This window comes from Apus apus, chromosome 1 (genome assembly GCF_020740795.1).
Source record: "Apus apus isolate bApuApu2 chromosome 1, bApuApu2.pri.cur, whole genome shotgun sequence".
NCBI lineage: Eukaryota > Metazoa > Chordata > Aves > Apodiformes > Apodidae > Apus > Apus apus.
Genome location: NC_067282.1, coordinates 77429952 through 77454206, shown reverse-complemented (window position 1 = coordinate 77454206; position 24255 = coordinate 77429952). Strand labels below are relative to the sequence as shown.

Here is a 24255-nt window from a genome sequence, read left to right as displayed (position 1 = left end):
CTGAATTACACACAGACTTACTGCCAGGAGTGCTCTGTGAGAAACACATGATTATAACAACTCACTGGTGCCATGTGGCTAAGCTAGTGTATTTTTGGGTGTGGGAAGTGCAGCAAGATACTACTGAAACAAACAACAAGCATCTTATGTTTCTGCAGGAGTTTCTTAGTTCATTTAGACGCTTGGGCAAAGACCTATGCTAAAAAACCTGTCAGAAAGTTCAAGCTGTGTGGTGAACTTGTACAATAAAGCTTCCATATTCTTGGCATTCAGTATTTTAAATAACAGAGAATACATGTGTTCAGTGTTCTTAATAGTTTACATTTCAGATGTGTCTTATCTGTGAAAAACGTACCAAAGGAAACAAGTATTTCTGATGAAATATTCCATGTTTCATTCCCAAGGAAGGAAAAAAGACACACACAGGAGAATGTCTTATGTGTCTGGTGGGTCCCTTGCAGCATTAGCATTGATGTCAGCTGATAGAAACCTTCGCTGTCTTGCAAGTAGTCTTGTTCAACAGAAATTTCTTGAGGAAAGACAAAAAAGAAAAGCTGCAAGACTTTCTTATTACACTCCAAACTATAAATGAGAGCTATGCAAAATATTGGTACTGAAAAGCAAGCTGAAATAGCTGCAGGTTTCTTTGCTGAGACACTATCAAAGATTTTGCAAGAACAGTGAGGTTATGCCAAACCATTGTTTGCAGCACTGGCTGTTTACAGCTAATCCCTTTGAGGAGGTCACTCTCCCCTTCACTTAGGCAGTTATCAACAGGCTCCCTGTGCCAGGAGCAGAGGAGTAAACATCACTTTTCTTGGGACACTCTTCTACGGCTGTGTCATCGCCCTATGGACAGGTTGTGTTACCTCCAGGCTCCTCCATCAGGCTCACTCCATCCATATACCACACGAGGCTTGGCTTGGGAAATGCCTTCCTCACGACACAGCTCACATTAGGCTGTGGGGCAGAAAAAGCCAGTCATTAGACTCTGTCACTTCTCAGCCGGCTGCCTACTTCCAAAATCCCTTCTGAACAGAGCTTGTTTACTCACTATCTTGCTCGGGAAGGAAGCACTTGCTTCCCCTTTATTGTGTTTCTTTCCACCCCCCTGCCATTTTTCTGGTTGCAGACACTGTTGAATGGGAGCCCAGGGACAACCCCATCACCTTGGGCTGGGTTAGGGCTTACGGGGCTCCAGCACTCTCCAGTCCTGTGCTGTGGTTGGAGAGATGTAGAGTGACTCCCAGCCCAATGCCTCAGTGACAAACATCCACATGAAGATACACTAGAACTAGGAATGGACACAGTGTATGCGGGAAGAATGAGACACCTTCTGATTGCCTTGTAAATCCTTCCTTTGTTAGGCAGATAAAGAGACAAATACCACTAAGAAGACTGCCCAGCACAATTATATGTTGAATAAACAAAATTAGATACCTTTGCAGAGGGCACAAGACATATGAGGTTTCCAAAAGTTACAAGGGATTGCATACTTCAGATACAGTAGTCCTGGCAGTATACCAGTTGCTCCAAAATATCTGTTTGTGCTCAATTCAGTTTCTCATCAAGCAATAGATGGAAGGGACCTCAAACTCAAGGGTGGATGAAGGGTTGGGCACTAGCAGAGTGGGAGGTCTCATCCTCATGCTGCCTGAATGTTCCAAATTTCATGTACTTAGCAGTTTATGGCATTAAGAGAAATTGCCTTGCCCATTTAAACAAAGAAAAAAGAAAAGTGAAAAAAGCATGTACTACAGATACAACACAAAGTCCTCTTGCTCCCACTTTTGAAGAAAGTGGTTCTCATATTTAGTTGAAAGCAAGTTTGTTGCATTGCAGCCAGCAGAAGTCAATCATTCAGTGTGAAGACTGAAATTACTCAGCTGAGACTCTTTTTTTGCCATGGTAAGTAACCTCTGAACTAGTAGTGTAATTGCTTTCCTTTCTTTTCTCTTCATTATTCCCTCATTTTTCAGGCACTTCTAGTTTCTAATATTTTTATAAATGCTTCCTAAGAAGAAATGCAAATCTGACATCTAAAGTATATTTAAGGTCTGCAAGAAAGGGCAGAAAAGATAAGGACAGTAGTCAGTGTTTGTTTGGAGGTGAAGAACGGAAAGAGGCTCTTGGAATAACTTTTGTTGCTGAGTGTCATGATAATAGCACACCTTACTCTGCTCAACAGGACAGTGCAAATAAAAGCCCGCAATGTCCAACACCATACCCAGAAATAGATTTCCAGGAAAATTATACCAGTTTTGCAGAATGAACTAAATTGTGATTTGTCTGAAGCAGGTGGTTATGAGTAATACAAGGTTTAGTCTGCCTACAAGTGCTGTTTCTAAGGAAAACTTTCTGAATTTGGGATGCTCACAGATCAAAAGCTTCAAGCTGGATGGATGAATGCAACAGGAAGTAGAATGCCGTATCTCATTGCCAGGGTGTCTTGCTGGTCAGTCATACGGACCACAAGTTTATTTCATATCAAGTATATGTTGTACAGCAGACCTTTAGGTTTTGCCATTGCCAAGCAGAGACCCTCAAACACGTGTAACTCAGCTCTGAATAGGAGCCCTCAGACCTTGGTCCAGTCACTCCATCAGCATCTGATTGCTCCAGCAGGGTTCTGCTTGCAGCATGGCACAATCATCACCTTTCCATTGACACAGTAGTCTATGTCAGTGCCTTGCTCACTGCCCCTACAGCACCTGCTCCTCCCTGTTCCCAGGGGAGCTGTGTGGCAGGCAGGGGCTGCCACTGCCTGGCCCCTCAAAGCAGCATCCTGGGCAGTGGGTGACCTCCTTCAGAGGGGGATTTTAAGCAGTATGGAGAGGACATCTCAAAGCTGCTGGGTGATAGGGGAAGGAGATGGGGAAGATGCTGGCAGATGGGAAAGGAAAGGGATCATGGCAGCCCTCTGCAACATCATCAGCTCCTCACAACCTCTTGATCACAGAATTTCCAAGGCTGGAAAAGACCTTTGAGATCATGAAGTCCAGCCTATGACCTAACACCACCACATCAGCTAGATCATTTACCCTCTACGCTTAACCACAGGCCTATAACAGTATACCCTTAACCCTAGACCCTTAACCTTAGAACATTTGATCTAGATGCTTACGCCTAGACCCTTAAACCTTAAACTTTAATGCTAGAGTCCTAACCCTGGACAGAATCATCTCAGAAGATCATTTAGTCCAACCATAACCTAAATCCCCCTACCATAACTTAATTTACCCAATCAGTGCTTAAATCATGCTACTAAGCATTATATCTATATTTCTCTTAAACACTTCCAGAGACGGTGACTCCACTACCTCCCTGGGCAGTCTGTTCCACTGCCTAATCACTCTTTCAGTAAATAAATTCTTTCTAATATCCAATCTAAACCTCCCCTGGCTCAGCTTTAGGCCATTTCCTCTGGACCTGTCATTATTCACCTGACAGAAGAGGCCAGCTCCTGCCTCCCTACAACTTCTTTTCAGGTAGTTGTAGAGAGCAATAAGGTCTCTCCTCAGCCTCCTCTTCTCTAAACTAAACAATCCCAGTTCCCTCAGCCTCTCCTCAGAGGTTATTCTCCAGACCTTTCACCAGTTTGGTAGCTCTCCTCTGGACACGCTCCAGCAACTCTACATTCTTCCTGAAGTGAGGGGCCCAGAACCGCACACAGTGCTCGAGGTGTGGCCTCAGCAGTGCTGAGTACAGGGGCACAATTACGTCTCTACTCCTGCTGGCCTCACTATTCCTGATGCAGGCCAGGATGCTGTTGGCCTTCTTGGCCACCTGGGCACACTGCTGGCTCATGTTAAGTTGGCTGTCAACCAGCACCCCCAGGTCCTTCGCCACCATGGAGCTTTCCAACCACTCATCCCCAAGCCTGTAGCTTTGCATGGGGTTGTTGTGACCCAAATGCAAGACCCAGCACTTGGTCTTGTTAAGCCTCATACAGTTGGCCTCAGCCCATTGGTCCAATCTGTCCAGGTCTCTCTGAAGAGCCTTTCTACCCTCAAGCAAGTTGACACTTCCTCCCAGCTTAGTGTCATCTGCAAACTTACTTAGGAAGCATTCAATCTCCTCATCTAGGTCATTAATAAAGATGTTGAACAGGACTGAACCCAAAAATGAGACCTGGGGGACACCACTGGTGACCTGCCTCCAGCTGAATCCAACCCCATTCACTACAACTCTCTGGGCTTGGCCAGTCAGTTTTTAACCCAGCAGAGAGTGTACCTATCTACGCCATGTGCAATCAGTTTCTCCAAGAGAATGCTGTGGGAGACTGTGTCTAAATAGACAACATCCACAGCTCTTCCCTCATCCACCAGCTGGGTCACCTGATCATAGAAGGAGATCAAGTTGGTCAAGCAGGACCTGCCTTTCCTGAACCCATGCTAGCTGGCCCAGATCCTATGTCTGTCCTGCACTTGCCATGTGAATTCACTCAAGATGAGCCTCTCCATGGTTTTTCCTGGTACTGAGGTCAGACTGACTGGCCTGTAATTCCCAGGATCTTCCTTTGGGCCCTTCTTGTAGATGGGCACCATGCTGGCAAGCCTCCAGTCATCTAGGACCTCCCCTGTTAACCAGAACTGTTGATATATGATAGAGAGGGGCTTGTCAATCTCCTGTGCCAGCTCTCTCAGTATTCTCGGGTGAATCCCATCTGGCCCCATAGACTTTTGAGTGTCTCAGTGCTGCAACAGCTCTCTGACTGCATCTTCATGAATTATGATGGGGTTGTTCTGCTTGTTCTGCTTATAAGATTCTTCAATCTTATGTTCCTTCTCAGGTTGAACAACCTGAGGGCAGCTCGTCTGACTAGTAAAGATGGAGGTGAAGAAGGCATTAAGTATTTCAGCCTTTTCTTCATCCTTGGTTGCCATGTTCCCCCTCTCATCCAATAAGGATTGGAGATTCTCCTTGGCTCTCTTTTTGCTGTTGATGCATTTGTAAAATCTTTTTAAATTGTTCTTGATGGTAGTGGCCAGGTTGAGCTCCAGCTGGGCTTTTGCCTTTCAAATTTTTTCTCTGTATGTCCTCAAAAGCTCCCTGTACTTGTCTTGGGTTGCCCGCCCTTCCTTCCAGAGGTGGTAAACTCTCCTTTTCTCCCTGAGTCCCAGCAAAAGCTCCCTGTTCAGCCAGACTGGTCGTCTTTCCCGACCATGGGGACAGCTGCTCCTGCATTTTTAAAACTTCCTTCTTGAAGAGTATCCAGCCTTCCTGGATCCCTTTGTCCCTCAGAAGTGACTCCCATGGGACTCCCTTAACCAGTGTTCTAAACAGGTTGAAGTCTGCCCTCTGGAAGTCCATAGCAAAGGTTTTGGTGACCCCTCTCCTTATTTCACTAAGTATTGAGAATGTAACTATTCAATGGTCGCTAAGCCCAAGACAGCCTCTGACGTCCACATCTCCCACCACTCCCTCCCTGTTAGTGAACAGCAGGTCCAGTAAGACACCTTCCCTGGTAGGCTCACTTACCAGCTGTGTCAGGAAGTTCTGTTCCATACACTCAAGGAATCTTCTAGCCTGCCTGCTTGTGGCTGAGTTATTGTTCCAGCAGATGTCTGGTAGGTTAAAGACCCCCACCAGAACCAGGGCTGGCGATTTTGAGACTTTTGCCAGCTGCTTGAAAAAGTGTCATCTGCCTCCTCATCCTGGTTGGGTGGCCTGTGGCAGACTCCCAACCGGATATCCACCTTATTTGCCTTCCCCCTCATCTTTACCCGTAAACACTCCGCACTGTCATCACTATCACTGAGCTCTATACAATCAAAGCACTCTGTGATGTATAGAGCCACCCCACCTCCTCTCTTTTCTTGCCTACCCTTTCTGAAGAGCTTGTAGCCATCTATTGAAGCATTCCAGTCCTGGGTTCTGTCCCACTATGTTTCTGTAATGGCAATTAGATCATAGTTATCTTATTGGACAAAGGCTTCCAGCTCTTCCTGTTTGTTTCCCATGCTGCGTGCATTAGTGTAAATGCACTTGAGCTGGGTTATTAACTTCCTCCTTGACATGGGCACACCACCCCTAGGCCCATTTCTAGTGGTCCTGGCTTTACCCCCAGACCCCTTCCAACCTACTTTAAAGCCTGATCAATAAGCCCTGCCGAGTCCCATGCAAGAATCCTTCTCCCCTTTGGAGACAACTGAACTGTCTGTCCTCGGTAGGCCTGGTGTCATATAAATGTTCCCATTATCAAAGAAACCAAAATTCTTGTTGTGGCACCAGCCCCTGAGCCACAGGTTAAGCAGCTGTATCTTCCTATTTTTCTCACTGTTCAATGTAATTTTCTCTGCCACTGAAGGGAACGAGGAAACCACTACCTGTGCACCAATCCTTTAACCGATCATCCTAGTGCCTTAAAGTCCTTCTTCTGATCCTGTCCTGGAGTCTTCCCTAGAGCTAACATAAGGCTGGATTTTGTGCACACCAGGGAGAAGCCCTTAGTTAGCTTCAGTTTGTAGCTGCTGAACCAGCTTACTGCTGCCGGGATAGAAATTGCTCAGAAGAAAGGGCACAAATGGCTGCCATTAGCTCATCAACCTGCTCGTCACTCTGTGAGTTCAGTCATTTTGGAGGTCCTATGTAGGTCTGAAGCAGCTTAGCTTGCCTGGCTCTGCTGGGGTGTCACTGTGGCTGTCACAAGTATTATTAGTGTTTGCTTCAAAATTGCTCACCTTCTGTGTGGTGCCAGCTGAGCCCTCCTGCAAGCTGACAGAGATCTCAGGGTAGGCTGGAAAGCAAACAGAAATGTATTACTGAAATGGACACTGAAGGTCACAGTAACAGTTTCTAATAAGACTTAATAGCCCTGTTTCGTAAAAAGGGTGGAAATTAGATCCTACATCCATCCACACAGCTAGCAAAATAAAAACTTTCACAGCTTCTATTTGAGGACAAGGAAGTGGTTTACAAGCATCTATCAGCAGCTGCTACCACAAGATCCACTGTTTATCTAAACTATTCTTGGGCGGTTTTGCTGGAAAAACAAGCTGAAACTGTCCCATAGTTGTGGCTCCAATAGCAGAGCTACCCTTCCAGGGAATGTTGAAATAAAACACTCTAACTGTTGATTCCTCCAGGTGTTTGCCAGTCTAAGTAATCTGCAAAGGTTTCAGCCATTGCCTAAAACATTGATTGATTTTGGGTACCAGCTATTGACATGCTGTTGCCTGAGCAGATGTGTGACAGTGTCACACCACAAATGTTTCCTGCCTTGCCAGAAAGACCAGAGCTCACCTTCACATCAGAGTGGTGTGTCTCTGATGACCACATCCACAAGAAATGCAAGAAGTGTTTTCTTTTGTTTTCACAGCATTTTGGTTCTAAGTGCAGCCAACTCCATAGATAAAAGCTATCAAGTACCATAAGCCCTTCTAAGTTGGTATTTCTAAATCAGCCATTGGGATCACTGGTTTGTGGTAGCATTAAATGACGTTTTAAGTAAGGACTGTTGAAACTGTCCTAATAGTTAGCAATTCTCAAAAACCTTGGGTACGTTGTGCTTCTGAGCCTTAAAACTGGGCTGGACACAAGGACAGCCCCTCAATTACTCAAAAGATCTGTAATACTTTATTGTTCCGAGCTAAATCACACTTTAATCTCTACCATTAAGATAAATTCCTTTCCTTTCCTTACTTCAACTCCCCCCCCACCATAACCCTGTAAATGGATATAGGGTCAGCTCTAGTGTTACAGATGGATTATGCCTTGAAGTGACCTATATTTAATTATCATGGCCTTATGGTTTTCTGAACTTTTTGGTACTTTTTTTTTTCCTTCTGAATTTTGGGGTTTTTTTTTTGGTTGGTTGGTTGATTTGTTTGTTTGTTTTTTTGTGTATTCTTTCTATCAAAATGTCTTAAGATTTTGTTCTTGTTTCTGCTTTGCCAAAAGTGTATAGATGGTAGTGGGCTGGCAGAAGACAACCATACATTTTCATATGTAAGAAAACATCTGTTAAACTGGATCATCTAATCTCAGCTAAGAGTTTGCTGGGAGACCAAATAACATCTAGTCTAGTCCCCATTCTTCCTGTTGTTTTTTGATGAAAATGAGTATCTTTTTCCACAACTGTGTCAGATGTTACCTTCTGCTTTCTCAGAAGGCATGCTTTTGCTGGGTAACTACTCTGGCACGCAGCTCTCAAACACAGCTTCAAATGATCCAATACATCTTTTCCATTTAACAACTCAGCCCCTGTTAACAGTTTGACATTCGTCTTGCTAGGATATTTACCGATGTTTTGGGTCTAGCAGAAATTCAGTGTTTAGTATAGTAGTTCCTGCTGCTGCTCTTTTCCTCTTACAAGAGGTGAAATCAATATTTGACAAAGTTAGATGTGAAAAAGCTATATATTTTCTCAGAAACTTGTATCTAAAATAATTCTGTTCTAGGAAAGAAATATTTTAAAGTATTTCAGTCCAAAAGTTCCCTCTTAAAAAACGGTCTCTTGACGGGATGCCTGTTTTTACTCAGCCTATCAATACTCTCAACTTCACTGGGATACTTGTTCATGCTTTGCCCATCCTCTCCTGCCCAGCTCTCACTCACCCTGTGGCCACCTCAAGCATCTGTACGGAAGCACCACAGCCACCCCACAGACTTGGGCTGTCTCTGCTCAGTCTAGCCCTAAAGTGTTTGTTGGAGGAATCCTGCACAAGGAGTTTTTCCCAGGTAACAGTAACTTCCTCTCTTTCTCCTTCTCGTCCTCCTCTTCCCTCTCCTACCCATTACAGCACAGTGGTGCATTAGCTGCCTGCCCTCCCTGCCTTGCTTTCATACAACTCAGCCCATGGGGTTCAAGTGCATGAGTGTTTGGGTGACAGGAGCACTGCTGGCTTGTTGAGAAGGGAAAATCTTCACAGAATCATAGTATTGGTTTGGGTTGGAGAAGACCTTAAAGATCGCCTGTTTCCAACCCCCATTCATGGACAGGGACACCTCCCACTAGATCAGGTTGCTCAAAGTCCTGTCCAATCAGGCCTTGAACACTTCCCAGGCATCCACAACTTCCCAGGTTTCATTTGGCCTTGGTTCTCTAGCTATGCCCTTTCTAATGGCCAGAATGACAGATATAACCAGTATAATGTAGTGTTGACATTGTATAGTTCTATCACCATGCTTTAGATCCTGCAATGGCCATTTGAGACTGGGTCTACCTGCTAGGATATAAATGTTCATTGCTTCATTCCCTGGTCAGCTTTAGCATAAGGAACAAGAGAGGTACTCTCATCTGAAGTGGCTGTCCCCAAATGCCAAGTGGACATTGTTGGATTGTTCTGGCCATTGTCTCTACCTGTTCTCTGCCAGCTCCTGCCCTGCCAGTGCATGGTTGTGTGGAGGGGTGGCTCTGGGCCATTGGCTCTTGGTTTCCCCTCCTGCTGCAGCACAAAAAAGCTAAATGGAGAAAAGCCAGTATGATGCAATCATAAGCAGCATAACTTCAGAAAATGGTAACAAGAAAGCTGACATAGCATGTGAAACAGTTATTTTACCTGCAAAATTCTGGACATGAAAGGGCTAAGCACACAAAAATGCACTTCCTCCAAGATCTGGATTCTGTTGGCCTGAGGTCTGATAGACCTTCCTCAGGACCCACCAAAAAACAGCTCTCAGGAAGCCCTTCTGCTTAACCCTGCCCTCGGGACACATGTGAGAGAGGCTGACGACACAGCACCCCAGTCCAAAGCCAGCTAGCACTCCCTGGGAGCATCACAGACTGTTCACCACCAAGGGTCATGGTTGATTCCTTGTTTGCCTCTCTCCTCTCTTATACTAATACTCTGCTGTGTCAACCACATGTGAGACAGTAATTCAGAGAATAAGCCAAATAAAATAACCCCTTAGGCTGACAGATAGACAGACCAAGGCGAGATCACCAGCAGGGATGGAGTGGAGGGAGAGTTCAAGTAAGTTAGTATACTAGAACTATTACCCAGGTAACACTGTAACTATTTGACAAATGTTGATTTTTAAAAGACTCATATCTGAATCATGCAAATATAAGAGAAAATTTCAGGTTGTTAACTTCTATTTTTATTTCTCTTGCATCAGGGACCAGCAGCCCCTAGAGACAGGTTTTCCCTGTTTTGTTTTGGTTTTTTTCTGCTCCCTACTGAGCCTTTCTTTGCATTCAAAACGTCAGCTTTGTGTGGTCATGCTGTGCATGAGCTGCAGGCTTCCCTGGGCAAGCAGCTGCAGTAAAGGGACTGTTGACAGACCCACTGTTTAACAACAATTCCTTTTAGGAGCGTTGGAAATACATTTTCCAGACCCACTGCTCTAGAAACAGAAAATACAGCCCAGATTTCAGTGAGCAGCGTTTTTCCGATTCCGCTGTAGCTCAGAGATTGTAGAGTAGTTCCTAAGCCACTAGAAAGGGAACAGAACAAGCAACTAAGGATGGGGAAGGCTTCCAGCCTGAAATGCCAACACACACGTTTGCGGCACACAGGCCCTACCACGCCTGACGAGTTAGAGACCCCCAGGCAGGACCTCATTTTTTCAGAACTGGAGCCTTTGGCCACAGCTGAACACCATGGCCTTTGAGGATGCAATTTTGCAACAACAGTGCTTCCAAACTACTTTAGCTGCTCAGTAAATTTTTAGTGTTTTTCCTAACCATAGGCAGCATGGTCATTTTGTTATGGTCATTTGGGGCACAAAGATTTTGATGACCAAGCTGCTTACCTGCAATCCGTAAAGTGCCAAGATGAATGTACATATTTGGGTGAGATAGGGGCAATGTGCATGCCAGTGGTGTTGATATATGCACAACAGATCTATTGTTGGTGTCAGAAATTGAACTAATGGTCTCAAATTCTTCCTAAGAGCTATGGGGGTTATTTACTAATATTTTAACTCATTTTAGTTAAAAAAAAAAAAAAGAAAAAAAAGAAGTAAATATGTATATATAAAAACCTCCAGTGTATTTCAAAAGCTATTGCCTTCATAACCAGACAGGCATATTACCTTTCCAAGTGCAATTAAGCAGGTACTTGGCATAAGTCCCTTACCGAATACTCTCACTGTGGTTCTGCTCTTCTGGACTCTCTCTGAGTGGTACACTACATGGCAGGAAAACACCCTGCCATCATCCGTGATTTTGGTGGGGAAAATCATTAGAGTGTTTTTCAAACCCAGGTGGACTCTTTGCCCATGCAGCACACTGTCATTCCTGTACACTGCAGGACAGGAGGGCTCCTTGGTCACAAGTTCCTCTGTCCTGCCATTTTCCTCCTGTGAAAAGAGTAACTCACACATTGGGTGAAGACCAGACCCCCCCCAAAATAAAACAGAATAATTTGTAGACCAGCTCTACTCTCACTATGAAAATACTCCTTTGCACCCCTAGCATTGCATAGTAATAAGTGAACATTTGCAACATCTATTTTTTTCCAAATATTTTCTCTCCCAGAACTTCAACACCAATGGTTGGTCACCATCTTACCAATAAACTATGGAGTAAATAGCTGTGACTTGTGAGTCCTGGTCTCTGTGGCTTTCAGAGAGGGCAACAGAGCTGCTTTCCCACTGCAGCAATCTTTAAGTTATGCTGAAAATGCCATGCATATTAAATAGGACTGAAATTCCAAGAAAATAATTGCTTTTTTAGATTTTAAATAGTAAGAACTCAACAATAACAGTTAAAAGTAATCTCCTCTTAATGCCTGTGTGCCAGCCACGCTTAGATATAGGTGCAGCTGGCACATCTTGGCCATCTGTGCCCTGGTACATATTTGCAAGCTGTACTATGAATGATGCATGGTGACCCACATACAGTATTGTGTTGACCTTTGTTTTCTTTCCCTTCTTCTCCTGCTTGTAGAGTGAACTAACACCACTAAAAACTAGTAGGGACAAGGATGTTCCTTACAAACATTTTAAGAATTTTAATATTAGAAATGTACTACAAAGGGGAGATCTAAATAGATGATAAGCTGGGACAAAAGACTGAAAAACCTAAAAGACTTGAAAATGACCTTTAAGAAAACCCACAACCATTACAACTCCTCAGTGACAATAGATGAAAATCAACAGGCAAAGCTCAAAGCCACTGCTGGCTAATACTTATCTCTACATACTGAAATTAATGTTAAAAGGTTACATTGAAACATGCATACAAATATTTCTCCAGAAAGTAACATGCAGTACAAAACTATAATGAGCTTTGTATCTCACAGCAAATTGCTTAAAAATAGTTTCTGTGTGGTTAGCTACCTAACTGGGTTCACACATCTTTGGAGCAAATCTGTGACACTGAGGTTAACTGAAACAAAACTATTACAGTCAGCCTCCTTTTTTTTTTTTTTTTAACTATTTTTTTTCCCCCTTCTGTTTTCAAGAGTCTGATATCTCAATACTCTATGCCATAGCCATGTATTTTTTAGAGATACTGAAGTTTCACTGCAGTAAAAATCCCTGAAAAATCCAGTGCAAGGAATATTTTAATTCTGTTATATTTGCTAAGTTCTTTGCTGTTTTCCAGGAATCTGCTCTTCATGTACTTCTGAAAAAATTAAAAGCAATTAAGATGGAATTTTCCCTCTTTGTTTCTTTAACAGCTATTTTTTGTGGAGTCTGTGTTGCAAAACCGTGTTTCTACTTTTCCCCTTTATTATTACAGTCCAACACAACTGATACCTTTTGTTTAGCAGATTCTGTGAGAGCAGTAAAGACTACCATTTCTATTTCAATCTGCAAAAATACCCTGTGGTTCCCCCTGAAATTTATACCTGAGAGGAAAAATACTTACCACTAGCCATTTCAAAGGATAATCGGACAAATTTTCTGAAGTGGTGTCCTCAATGCACGGAATTTCTAAAGTCTGGTTTAGCTGTACTTCCTTCACATAGTGCTGCTCCTCTTTTGCCATTGCAACAACAATAACCAAAAAAAACCCAAAAAGGAAAATCAGAAACATTGTGTTTATTATGCTTTAAAAACCAATGATGACTAGTCTTCTGTTCAAGGAACTGGCACTTTTTTGATTGGAAGAGAAGTGTAATTTTCAACAATTACCCACAGACACATTTGTTAAGTGAAAGGCCTGCATCTGATTCCAGATGCAGTTTCATGACTTTCATTCACGGTTTTACCTGAATTATTGGGCAGTTCATAAAAACCTTTGCTTAACTGCAGGATCAAGATGCCTCCTTTTGGAGCTCAGAATAATTGGAAGCTTCAAATTTTATTTTATTTATTTTATTTTTTTTTTCTGCAGCAATAAACCTTCACATCAATTTTCTGCACCTGCATTTCCTTTTCCCTGAAGATATCTGCAGACCTTCTTTTCTTTAAGCAATGTGTTCAGCAAGTAAGGCAGGTTAACATTAATTCTGTTTTCCAGGTTAAGTGCTCCTTTTGTTATTCTCCAATCTGCCCACTACCAGAAGCAGACAACCTGTCAGGTTTTCCTTTGTCATCCATTTAAAAAAGCTTTTCAGCATCTCCTCCCTTACCCATGTCCAGCCCAGGGTTCCAGCCCACCTGTGGAAAGGCAGAGCAACACACTGAACAGAGCCCAGCTGTGGTCCAAATACCAGCTCTGTGTGCATGGGTGCATTTAAATAAGAAGAGCAACAGTGATGGCCAGGAGATGCTACGAGTTCCTTGGTGAGTGTCTTCCTGCTGCAGCCTGCCTTCTGACATGGCATGAGCCCACACCATGGGGAAACTCTTGAATTTTGCTCCCCTAGATAGGTCTGGCTTGCATGGTGGGACAGAATTGCTACATGTTTTATTTATTTTTTATCTTGAGGTGAGGTAGAGTACCTAGCTGTCTCAGACTGTTACATTATTTGGCAGTGGGGACTTTCTGGTGACTGTAACTTCCTTTATGTCTGGCACCCAAGCACAAAGTGACAGTATCACCATGCAGCCTGTGCCACAGGGACACAAAGAAAGGCAGTGCCCAGGGTAATGCCCAGAAGACCCAGCAGCAGAAGCAGCTCACCTCCACTGTCCATCAAAAAAAACAGCTGAGGAGCCAGCTATCAAGGAGTACACAAGCTTTCTGGAGAGTGTGGAAAGGACAAAAAAAGGCCAAAAGAAGCAAATCTATTAGCCTGCTCAGGAAGAAAACTGCATAGGAGACTTTGCTGGGACAAGCTACCATGCAAAAGTGTCACAGAGGGCACGAGAAGGATGAAGATGAGTAGCCACCCCAGGAGCTCAATCTGCAAGCAGCCTCTGGCGGTTCTCACAGTCACATCTCCCAGCAGCTTATTTTCCCCTTATCTTTGGTCCCCATCTCTGTTAACAGCCTGTTGGCTAAGGTTGCCTATGTTGCCAGTCCTATGTAGGCCTGCTGCTCTGCGGGATTTTTGCAGTACCTACAAGCTGAATCCATCTAGATTCACTTCACCTTGATGTAGTTGGGAGCTGTACTCCATTAATGACTAGCACTCTTCTCCATCCTACTCATAGGATGGATTAAGGTATTTCGCCCTCTTTTGTGCTAAAGTGGTTCATTGCAAAAGATCTGGTTACCTTAAAATACTAATCTACAAGACGAATGTTGCAAATGGAATTATTTTTTGTTCTCTCTAGCAAGCAGTTATCAGTAGCACAGCTTGACACATCATGCAGTTGCTGAAAAAAACCCACAGTGATGCTGAAATGAGCAAGAGCTGCCCACGTTTAACCTGTATACAGCAATAATGACATTGAACGTGGCAGTATCACCCAAGGGCATCAGCAAAAGGAGCAATGCCTGATTAGCACTGTTGCTCTATTAAGGAAGAGACAGAGAAAAATTGCATGAAGAACAGAAGCATGGAGGGTTTCACATGGTTACCGGCTCTGTGTGTACCTCATTGCTCTCCACTTGATCCAGCCCCTCTGCCCTGTGAAAAGCAGGAAAATTCCTCAAGGGAAGCCTACTGTAGCACACCCCTGTGCAGCAGGTAAAGTGGCAGCTTCATCCTTGGCACAGTTATCCAGCATATACTGTTCAAACACATCCATCTTGTATGGGTTGCACAGAGATCCTGGCTTTCATTTTGCTTTTGTAAGTTCACCAGGGCAGGGAAGGGCTGCTGGGTTGTCCCTGAGTTGTGCCTCTGGGATAACAGCACCAAAGCGCTTGGAGCCACCACCATGCAGGGGCCATCAGGCAGCAAGGCAGCAGCTGGGCTTAAATGTTGCCATGTGTGAGGCTTGCACAGAACACCCTCCTGCTGCAGGACCAATGTCATCCAGCACGGGGAACAATGTCCCTCCTGCCACCAGCCTGGCCTCACAATGCAGGCCAAAGAGGAGGTGGGAACGTTGCTGCCCTCTGCTACCTCTAACATCATCTGTGCTCACGACCCTGCTCCTGACTCTTAGGCATGTGCTGCATCTGCAACCCTGGGCACAAGCAGAGCAAGTGTGTTGGCTTTCCAGCTCTGAATTGAAGCTGTGCTAGGTTTGTGGCGTTTACTTTAATCCTTCTTGGCTTGTTAACAGATGCTTGGGTCAGGAAGATGTTTGTGGGGTTATCAAATCCAGTCCCCCATGTGCACAACAACAAGCTTGCCCAGCATCCCTTCCCAACTCCATCTTCACAGCAGTTTGGACTTTTGCCCTCACTGCTGGCATTAAACAGCTGTTCCTAAAGTTGCTGCACTGATGGCTGCCACAGTTTTAAAATTTGTAGTAAAATCCATTTACATCCTATTTAAACCCATTTGTTCTTTTGCCAGAATAATTTAAACATCCCTCTTGGAGTTCATACTCTCCCTTGAGGCTTGCCTACCAAGAGCAGCCATGCTGCTTTTCAGTTTCCTTTTAGCTGGCAGAAACAGCTAAGTCACTGTTCCTGTGATCCTAAATGATTCCCTGCTTTGCTAAAGTTTGTTTTTGACAGTGGGAACACACATTTTTCCATTGAGATAACGCCCACCATGCCCTGCAGATGCCAGCTCTCAGTCTCAAACAAAGGTGTTTTCTCTTTGTGGTGCCCAGTGCTGCATGCCCATAGCAGCATCACAGCATGGTTTGGAGATTCAGCTTCCTTGGTCCCACCATATCCTTAATACCTTGTCCAGTCTTTTCTGCAGCACATTTCTCCTAAACAAAAATGTGGGAACTGCCCATCTTACCACTTTTTTTCCCTTTGTAATTTCATACGCTTCCAAACAAATCAAGTTTCCTAATCATGAGCTAGAAGAATTAAAGAGTGCCTGGTAAATAGGAAACTGTATAGATAGTAGCACCATTGCAAACCCCACACAAGTCGCCATCACTGAACAAAAGATAGTGCTCTATCCTGATACTCCCCCCCATTGCTCGTTACAAAAAAGCAACATCTCATTTGTAATCACTTACCGTCTTCCTTGATAATAAGTTGAATTTTTGCAGCCTTTGTCCCATATGGGTAAGTAGCAAAACTGCACTCGTATTGCCCGCTGAGGGAGATGGTAACATTTTTCAGCTGCAGAGCCCACTGATTGCATTCAGACATGGTGTTTAGATCGGAGGAACACAAAGCCTCTGTAGCATCCCAGCCACAGCACTTCGTTGTGCTGAAGGACACCGAAAAGTTGTAAGAAGCCTCAGGAAAGGTGAAGTAATGGGTGCCAAAAACAGGGTGATAAACAGCTATTCTGGTCAGCTGGTTGTCATCGATCTTGGACCACTGTGTTTGTATTATGTAGGTGGCATGTTGTTTTGGGAAGGTGCACAGCAGGGTCACGTCAGCACCTGGCAAAGCATAGACCACTTCTCTTTGTGTAGTAACATCTTCATGCTGACCTTAAAAATAAATGGGACCATTTTCAGAGCAAATAATGCTTAGACAAAGATTTCTCCTAAGCCATCTTTGACATGGCTTGATGCATTAGCCATGGACAACAATGAAGACTTTACAATGGTAACAATAGGCTTTCCAGGAAGGAACTTTGCAGCAGATCTCCGTCAGCACAGACTGAGGTGAGAGAACTGGGAGAGTGAAGGTGCACTTGTCTGGAAGAGGGTGGTGAGCTGCCCTTGGGAAAGAAATGGTAGCTCTGAGGGCCTCCATGAAAATGCAAATATTTCAAGTGATATAAATAAAGCAGAAACTTGGCCCAGTTATTCTTCAGTTCTTTTTTGCAAGAACAAGTGAGTTATCACTCCTGGCTAATTCTGCCCTGCACAGTTCCCCCTGCATGTTGCCATTCCCTTCACTGTTTCAACAGAGAAAGCTGCTCTTTTACCTCCACACCATTAAATAGCTTCTGCCTGTGCCTGAAAAAGTGTCCATTTTCAGCGTCAGAGTGAGCTGCCCCAGTATATATGGTTTCTTCCTCAATTAATTTTGTAAAGCATGTTGGCAGTCCTTAGTGTGCCATATAAAGGAGTAATGGATCAGTGAAATGAAGGGACTTTCAACGCGAACCTGTACCTTTTGGTTTTGCTGCTGCTGTAGTAAAACTGATTTATATCCCTTTCTCCCTCCTATTAACAAGAGGCTTGCAATCCCCAAACCCCTGTATGCAGGGCACTGACAAACTCAAGGAGATGAAGAATTTATGGATGGGAGAGTTGTGGTATGACAAGTAATCAATCACACCCACTGAGCCAAACACAAAAAGGCCCTTTTTTCAAAAGGACATGATGGACCCCAGAAAATGCAGATTTCTTAGCTACAGACTTGTCTCCCCTCCATTGGATTTTATCTTCTCTATGTATCAAAACAAGGCTGTAAATTCACTTTGGAAACTTGCCCTGCAGTCTCACCAGCTTTCCTACTGAACCCCCATGGCACCAAGTGCACTCCATTCACCTTCTTTACTTTAAAAAAGCAGGTGCCAATTCCTTTGCTTTGACATCTGCTCTGCGGTGGGGTACACGACTCCAGGGCAAGGGAATGCCCAGCCAGGGCCCAGGCAGCCTTGACAGTGCCTGCAGAGACTGGTGTGCCCCACACTGTGCCTGCTCAGCCCAGAGTGAGACAGGGACCCAGCACACCCCGAACTCTAGGGAATTTTGACAGGAAAGAAGAACATGGGTTGAGTCCCGTATGCCCTCAGAGCTGGCTGAGGTCTGGTACCTAACCACTGAAGTGTGACTTGAACATGTAGGGGCAAGCTTATTTTAATTGAAACACTTTAATGCAAAAGTATTCTCCACTTTTGTTAATTTCTCACTATAAGTAGTCTCATTTTATGGCTTTATTTTTCTGAATCAAATGTTGTACATTATCACATAATTGTGCTCCATTTGAAATTTAATAGATTAACTCCCAGATATTTAGATGTCTGATGTCCACAAAGGTTATGGTGCTGTCCCCTTTCATCTTTGAGTGACTTCAGGGAGGATTTCTTCCTCAGGGAAAAAAACCACAGCTGTCTAATTTTTCCCCTAAATACTATTGCTTTCAGGCACATGCATGTCTTGAGGCTTCTAGTTCTCTCTTCACATTTGAGAACTTATATTTTCTATGAATACTATGGGACCGTCACTACCCAGGAGGTGATACTGCCCCTATACTCAGCCTTGGTGAGGCCACACCTAGAGCACTGTGTGCAGTTTAGGGCACTGCAGTATAAGAAGGATATGGAGGTGCTGGAGAGGGTGCAGAGAAGGGCAACTAGGCTGATGAGGGGTCTGAAGAACAGGTCTTCTGAGGAGAAGCTGAGAGAGCTGGGGATGTTCAGCCTGGAGAAGAGGAGGCTGAGAGGGGACCTCATTGCTCTCTCCAACTACTTGAAAGGGTAATTGTGAGGTGGGTGTTGGCCTCTTCTCCCTAGTGACTAGTGATAGGACAAGAGGAAATGGGATCAAGTTGTGCCAGAGGAGGTTCAGATTGGATATTAGGAAAATGTACTTTACAGAGTGATGAGGCACGGGAACAGGCTGCCCAGGAAGCCGATGGAGGTGTCATCCCTGGAGGTGTTCAAAAAACAGGTAGACATGATGCTTTGGGAGATGGTTTAGTGGTTGGGGGTTGCAGGGTGGATGATCTTGAAGGTCTTTTCCAACCTTGCTGATTTTATGTCTCTATAAAACATTTTCCTTTCTTTTAAAATCCAGTTTGCCTCAGTGATATAGAAAATAGGAACAGCCTATGCCAGAATTTGAGTTGCATCTTACTATGCCAGTCAAATATATGAATCTTTTCCTTTTTAACTGGAAAAAAGCATATCCTACAAAATTCTTCTTCCTAGCTGGTAATAAGTACTCCTGCATTCAGCATGGTCAGCCTACTGGGGAGGTGCGTGGATGGGGTTGTGTGCATCAGGCTTTTTCTTGTTGTTTTTTTTTTTTTTTTCTCAGATTGTTTTTGGTTTAAACACCCTCTGTCAGGGATGCAATTCTCTTTACTCAGGTTTTCTGAAAGTTTACTCCCAGTGACAAACTTGTTTCTCAAGTTTTTAACACAGCACAAAAGGCAGGGTGGGGAAGAGGAAAGGAAGAATCTACTTAAGGGGTTCCAGCTGTACAATTTATCCTTGCCTTTAAGTTTTTCAGCTCTTCCTCTCTCTGCATACACAGGTATGTGTGTTTGTGTGTGTGTGTGAGAGAGAGAAAGAGGTATTTTTTATTTTCTTTTTGAAAGCAGTTTTCCTCTTTGCTCATCGGAGACAGGCATGTTACCTTAAATACAGGGTGAGCTCATCTCAGTGATTCTATGATTATTCTGGTGAAAGCAGACTAGACGTTTTGACTAATCTACTAGTCAGCAGAAGCCATTTACTCCTTAAGAGCTGCACATTACATCTGGGGTTATTAAAAAGTTGACAGGAAAGAGAAAATTGTTACCAGTATCTACAGCTCGCCCTAGTGAGACACAATAAGCCCAGGCTGCACGTGTCACCCTGCCTTCGCCCCCACCCTCATAAAGAACTCAAGGTGTCCTGCTGACACACTTACCTGTAACGCTGGGCACCAAGAACAAACAGAAGAGAGAGAAGAGCCACCTTTTTTCCATCTTTGCTTGATGAAGCTTTGGTGAAGATGTAGCTCTCCTGGCCTGCTTGCAGCAGTGTCTCAGAAAAGGAAGTCGAACCGGTCTGCCCTGTGCAGACAGGCAGATGTGCAGCACAGTCACGCTCAGCATTTTAGCGTGACATCAAAGAAACGCTTCATTAAATGTGAAAGCCTCAGTTTCCTGCCAGAGTGATATGATTAGTACATCTTGTGAAGCCTTTATGTTGAAAACACCACCTATACTGTAAGCCCGTGTTCAAGAGTATTCTTTTTTTTTTTTTCCCCTTTGTCTTTTCAGACAAGCTCAGAGTAAGCTCATTGGGTTAAACTCTCTTGAAAAAGGTGTTTAAAGTTGAACTTGTGGTAAAAAGTATACAAAAAAAGCTGACTTTTTCCCTACCCTCCTGCTTCATTTTCTTCACGTGTTATTCTAAAATAGCTCAAATATGCTATTTCCACACGCTACACTCCCTATCTTTTAAGTAAACAGCAAAATAACAAACCCCTTAAATTAAAAGAGTGAACTGAGAGTTCTCCAGAATGAGCTTTTTATTATTCTTCTTCCTTAGAAGGAGAAAATTATTTTCTACCGGCTGAAGAACTACACCATCACATGTGGCAACATCACTTGGTGTGGTTAACCCCTCTACCTCACTCTGGTAGCTTTGGTGTTGGCGTGTGGATCCTGCCAGTCCCGTGACCTGTCTTCATTGCAGGTCATCTGTAAATCCTTCTGAATTGTCCTTGAAGCATACTGCATTTCCATAAACTGGGCATACACTTGTCAGCAAAACATCTCATTGCCGACAGGTCTTATGCAAATTGGACCTGCTGCTGGCAGCTTTTCAGAAAGAAACAGAACTGAGTTCCTGCTTATCACACTTTAAAAGAGCAGGGTAGGATACCTCATGTACAGAATATGGATGCATGTTATCTGCTGGGTCTTCTAGGGATGGGAGGAGTGTTCATTTACGGATGGGATGAGATGCCTGCAGCTGAGCAGGCGTCTGGGAGCTCCAATGGCTCCCCAGCTGGGGGCCTGAGGACAACCCACCCTTTGTCTCTGGGAAAAACCTATTACATTCCATACACCATGGCAGAGAAAACAAGTGGCCTGGTTGACACAGTTACTTAAACAGGCACCTCTCTTCAAGAGCAGTATCATCCATTGGGTTGCTGGTTCATCCTTGGGTGATACAAGTCCTGATATTTCTTTCCCAAAGCATTTCTAGGGGGTCTGGGTCTTTGTTGGTCCTTTTCTTTTATACCACCAATCTCTGCTGCACAGACAAGGCCTATAGAAACTGCCAGCCACCACCTGAAACTTTCTCATTAACTGTTTTCCATTTCCTTCCAGATCCTTTACTTTTGCTGATTATGAATCTCCCCATAGCTCCAGCATGCAGGGCACAGAGTTCAAAGTAAACAAGAGCGAGCTCACTGCTTGCTTCCCTATTTTATGCATTACCACATGCAAACTACATCTAATTTGTGATCTGTGCAATCTTTTGGTAGCATATTTAAGCAAGCTAATGTCTCCAGCTGGAAGAGTTGATCCTGCTGGCCAGGCTATTGTCAGGCCTCCAGACATGTCTTGGAGGAGAAGTGCTGCTGCATGGTTCCCTTTTTGTTTGAATTGCTCCCCTACCTGAAGAAATGCATTAAAAGCAGTTATGCTAAATGCACTGGATGCCTGGGTTACTGCTGAGGGAATACTCTCTGGGGATGAAATCTCTGCTTGTCACTCAGAAATCTGAAAGAGAAAGACCGCTTTCAGAGGATCAAGAAGTCCTGAAGTTGAGGATGAACAGAATATTCAAGCTATTGTAATAGACAGGCATAGAAGGGAGTAAAAAATATTAAAAAGGTATATATTCTGGTTTCCAGTTCAGAGCAGAGACCACAAATAACTAGAAATTATCTGCAGAAACTAAAGACCAGGAAAATCAGACTTCAATTTAGAATTTGGGTTTTCATTAATGAATGAAGTGACCTTAGCCTCTCCTGCTGATCAGTTCATGTGAGATTTGTACCACAACAGAATGTATTTCATGTTACACGGGGAAAAAAAGAAAATATCAAATAGCCTTTTTGTTGTTCTGAAACATACATCACAATTCAACAAGACAGCCCACATGCTGTGGGGTATATTCAATGGCCACAGAAATCCCTAAGCAGACTCTTTGAGTTATTAGATTGCTATATCTTGCCTTAGAATTTGTTTCCCCCAAAAAAACCATAACATCCTAAAAATATACTCCTGCATCGTGTTGGCTGAATGCAGCCACCCAGCATTGCTGGCTGAGCTTAGTGACGAAAGACTGACAAGAAGGAAACCTCCCAGCTTGATAGATTTTCATTCACTTCAGAGCTGTGTTTTGCCCCAATTCCTATCTTAAGCCCAAAGTCTGAAACAGTAATTCACCCTGATGCTGACATCGATGGGCATGAACAGCTAAGGTCTGTCTATGCATATGACATAAAAAAAATACTTCTGAAACATACCACTTATTTCAGGCTACTGGCAGGAAGCCAGCTTTTCCCTGGAGTAGGCCACAAGGTCCTGCTCACAGCAGTGCAAACCATTATGAAAGGTTCTTTCCACCCCTTTTCCTGAAGAGTTACTCACAGGCAGCTTGGTAGGGGTGGTGGTCAGACATTACACACCAGGGTATGGATGATGGGGACAAGAGGAGATACTGACACATGCCCAGGAGCAGTGGACCTCACTGGTAGCTGGAGAGAGCTTCTACTTGGTGGGGCAGCTGCAGGGATGTTTGAGTCAAGATGCACAGGCTTTTCCACCATGCTACACATGCCCTTCTGGAGGGACACAGAAATCACTGCAAGGCTGGGAGGCTTTAAAGGAAAAGAGGCTCTGCCCAGGCAAGAAGCACACATTGTCAGGGAATTTGTGAATTGCAACATTTTCTTTTGGGCTGGACAACCAGTTGGCCTGGCTGGTCCTTCTAGGTCCCCATGTCCCAGGCTGTGGCAGCACTGGAGGGAAGGGACAGGCTCTGAGCACCCCCTGGGGAAGGTACCCTGGCTGTGCACTAAAGAGCAAGGCTGTGCTCACTGCTCATGAACACCTCTGCTGTCTCCTGTGACTTTCATTTTTTTTCTTTTGGGTGGGAGTGGCAGTGGGGGGGTCCTTTAATTATTTTCTGCAGATCTGTTCAATGCTGGAGGAGGCATTTTGAGCCCTACAAATGATTCTTTCCATGGCAATCACCCCTATTATGCGTCATGTTCACAAAACCCTCCACTGCAATCCAATTCTTCTACCTCAATTACCGTAAGCTGCACCTAAGGAAGAAGCAGAGCTGCAGTCAGTCCCATGGAAAAAGAAATCTTGAACTCCAGAGACAAATTCAATTATTCAGAAAGAGAGCCTTTTCAGAAATGCGAGTGTGGAAGCTCTTCCTGCCGGAGGCGAGGATGATTACCCTTGCAGACTGGTGTCCTCTAAACATTGCTTAAAGAAAGTGTTGCTCCCCAGTGAAAAAGAGATGGAGACTTTGAAGCAGGAATTTCATTAAAGAGTAAACTAACCTTTCAGGTTCGCTTGGCACAGAAACTGCCACTTTCTTGCTGTGTTTTGGTTTTGAACTTCTTTGAAAAATGTACTAATGACTCTGTTGCTGGCAGGCAACTTTGGCCACAGCACCTCATGGAGGAGCAGACGAGCGGGTGGCACAGATTAGGGAAGCAGCGTGGCAGAGGACAGGGATTTCAGGTGGCAGTGGGATCGCCACTGGGCTTTTTCAGTGGCTCCCTGCTTCCTCTATCTACCCATCCTTAGCTCTTGTGCCTCTTGACTGCTTGCAGCACTGTCTCTTCCACTTGGGGAGGAGAGGGAAAAGGGTTTCTCACTCTGCTGCTTCCTTGTCCTTCTCTCTTGTGGCTGCACACAGATGCCCACACACTGTGCCTGAGGTAACGCAGCCCCAGTTTTAGCTGGGGTGTTTAAGCAGCATGGCAAGGCATGCACACTTCCCTCCCCTCAGCAATGTTTCCCAGCTGAAGATGTTTAAATACGAGAACAGATTTTTTATCCCTTCTCCTTCTCCCCTTACAGCTTTGTGTGCTCAGCCCTGCCACCTCTCTGCTCTGACCCATCTTGCCCCAGCACTGGGGCTGCTCCATCACCTTCCCCAGTTCCACTGCTGCTCCCAGTGTCAGCACCAGTGGAATTCAAGATGGCCCTTTCTGCAAATGTTTAATTTGCTATTAAGTCCTGCAGACATACATTTTGGGGCCACATCCAACCAGATGATGACTCTTTAATTACATCTTTTACTCATCCCACTGGTGAATAGTCCTTTCTTCAGCTTGTAGATAGTGACC

The 24255-nt window shown here is 44.3% G+C and overlaps 1 protein-coding gene across 6 annotated transcripts in view; it reads right to left on the bottom strand.

The window, feature by feature from the left end:
• CD96 (CD96 molecule) overlaps positions 1 to 24255 on the bottom strand; it is a 95564-nt gene that overhangs the window by 12535 nt on the left and 58774 nt on the right. For 5 of the 6 annotated variants that reach the window (XM_051629358.1, XM_051629379.1, XM_051629368.1 and 2 more), the window contains exons 2-8: positions 19849 to 19993; positions 16321 to 16746; positions 12764 to 12873; positions 11025 to 11247; positions 6684 to 6739; positions 870 to 960; positions 356 to 529 (exon numbers count right to left, since the gene is read on the bottom strand). In XM_051629358.1, coding sequence (XP_051485318.1) covers positions 356 to 529; positions 870 to 960; positions 6684 to 6739; positions 11025 to 11247; positions 12764 to 12873; positions 16321 to 16746; positions 19849 to 19993 — 1225 coding nt within the window. The remainder of the gene's footprint in view (positions 1 to 355; positions 530 to 869; positions 961 to 6683; positions 6740 to 11024; positions 11248 to 12763; positions 12874 to 16320; positions 16747 to 19848; positions 19994 to 24255) is intronic. The other variant, XM_051629396.1, reaches the window with a different exon arrangement.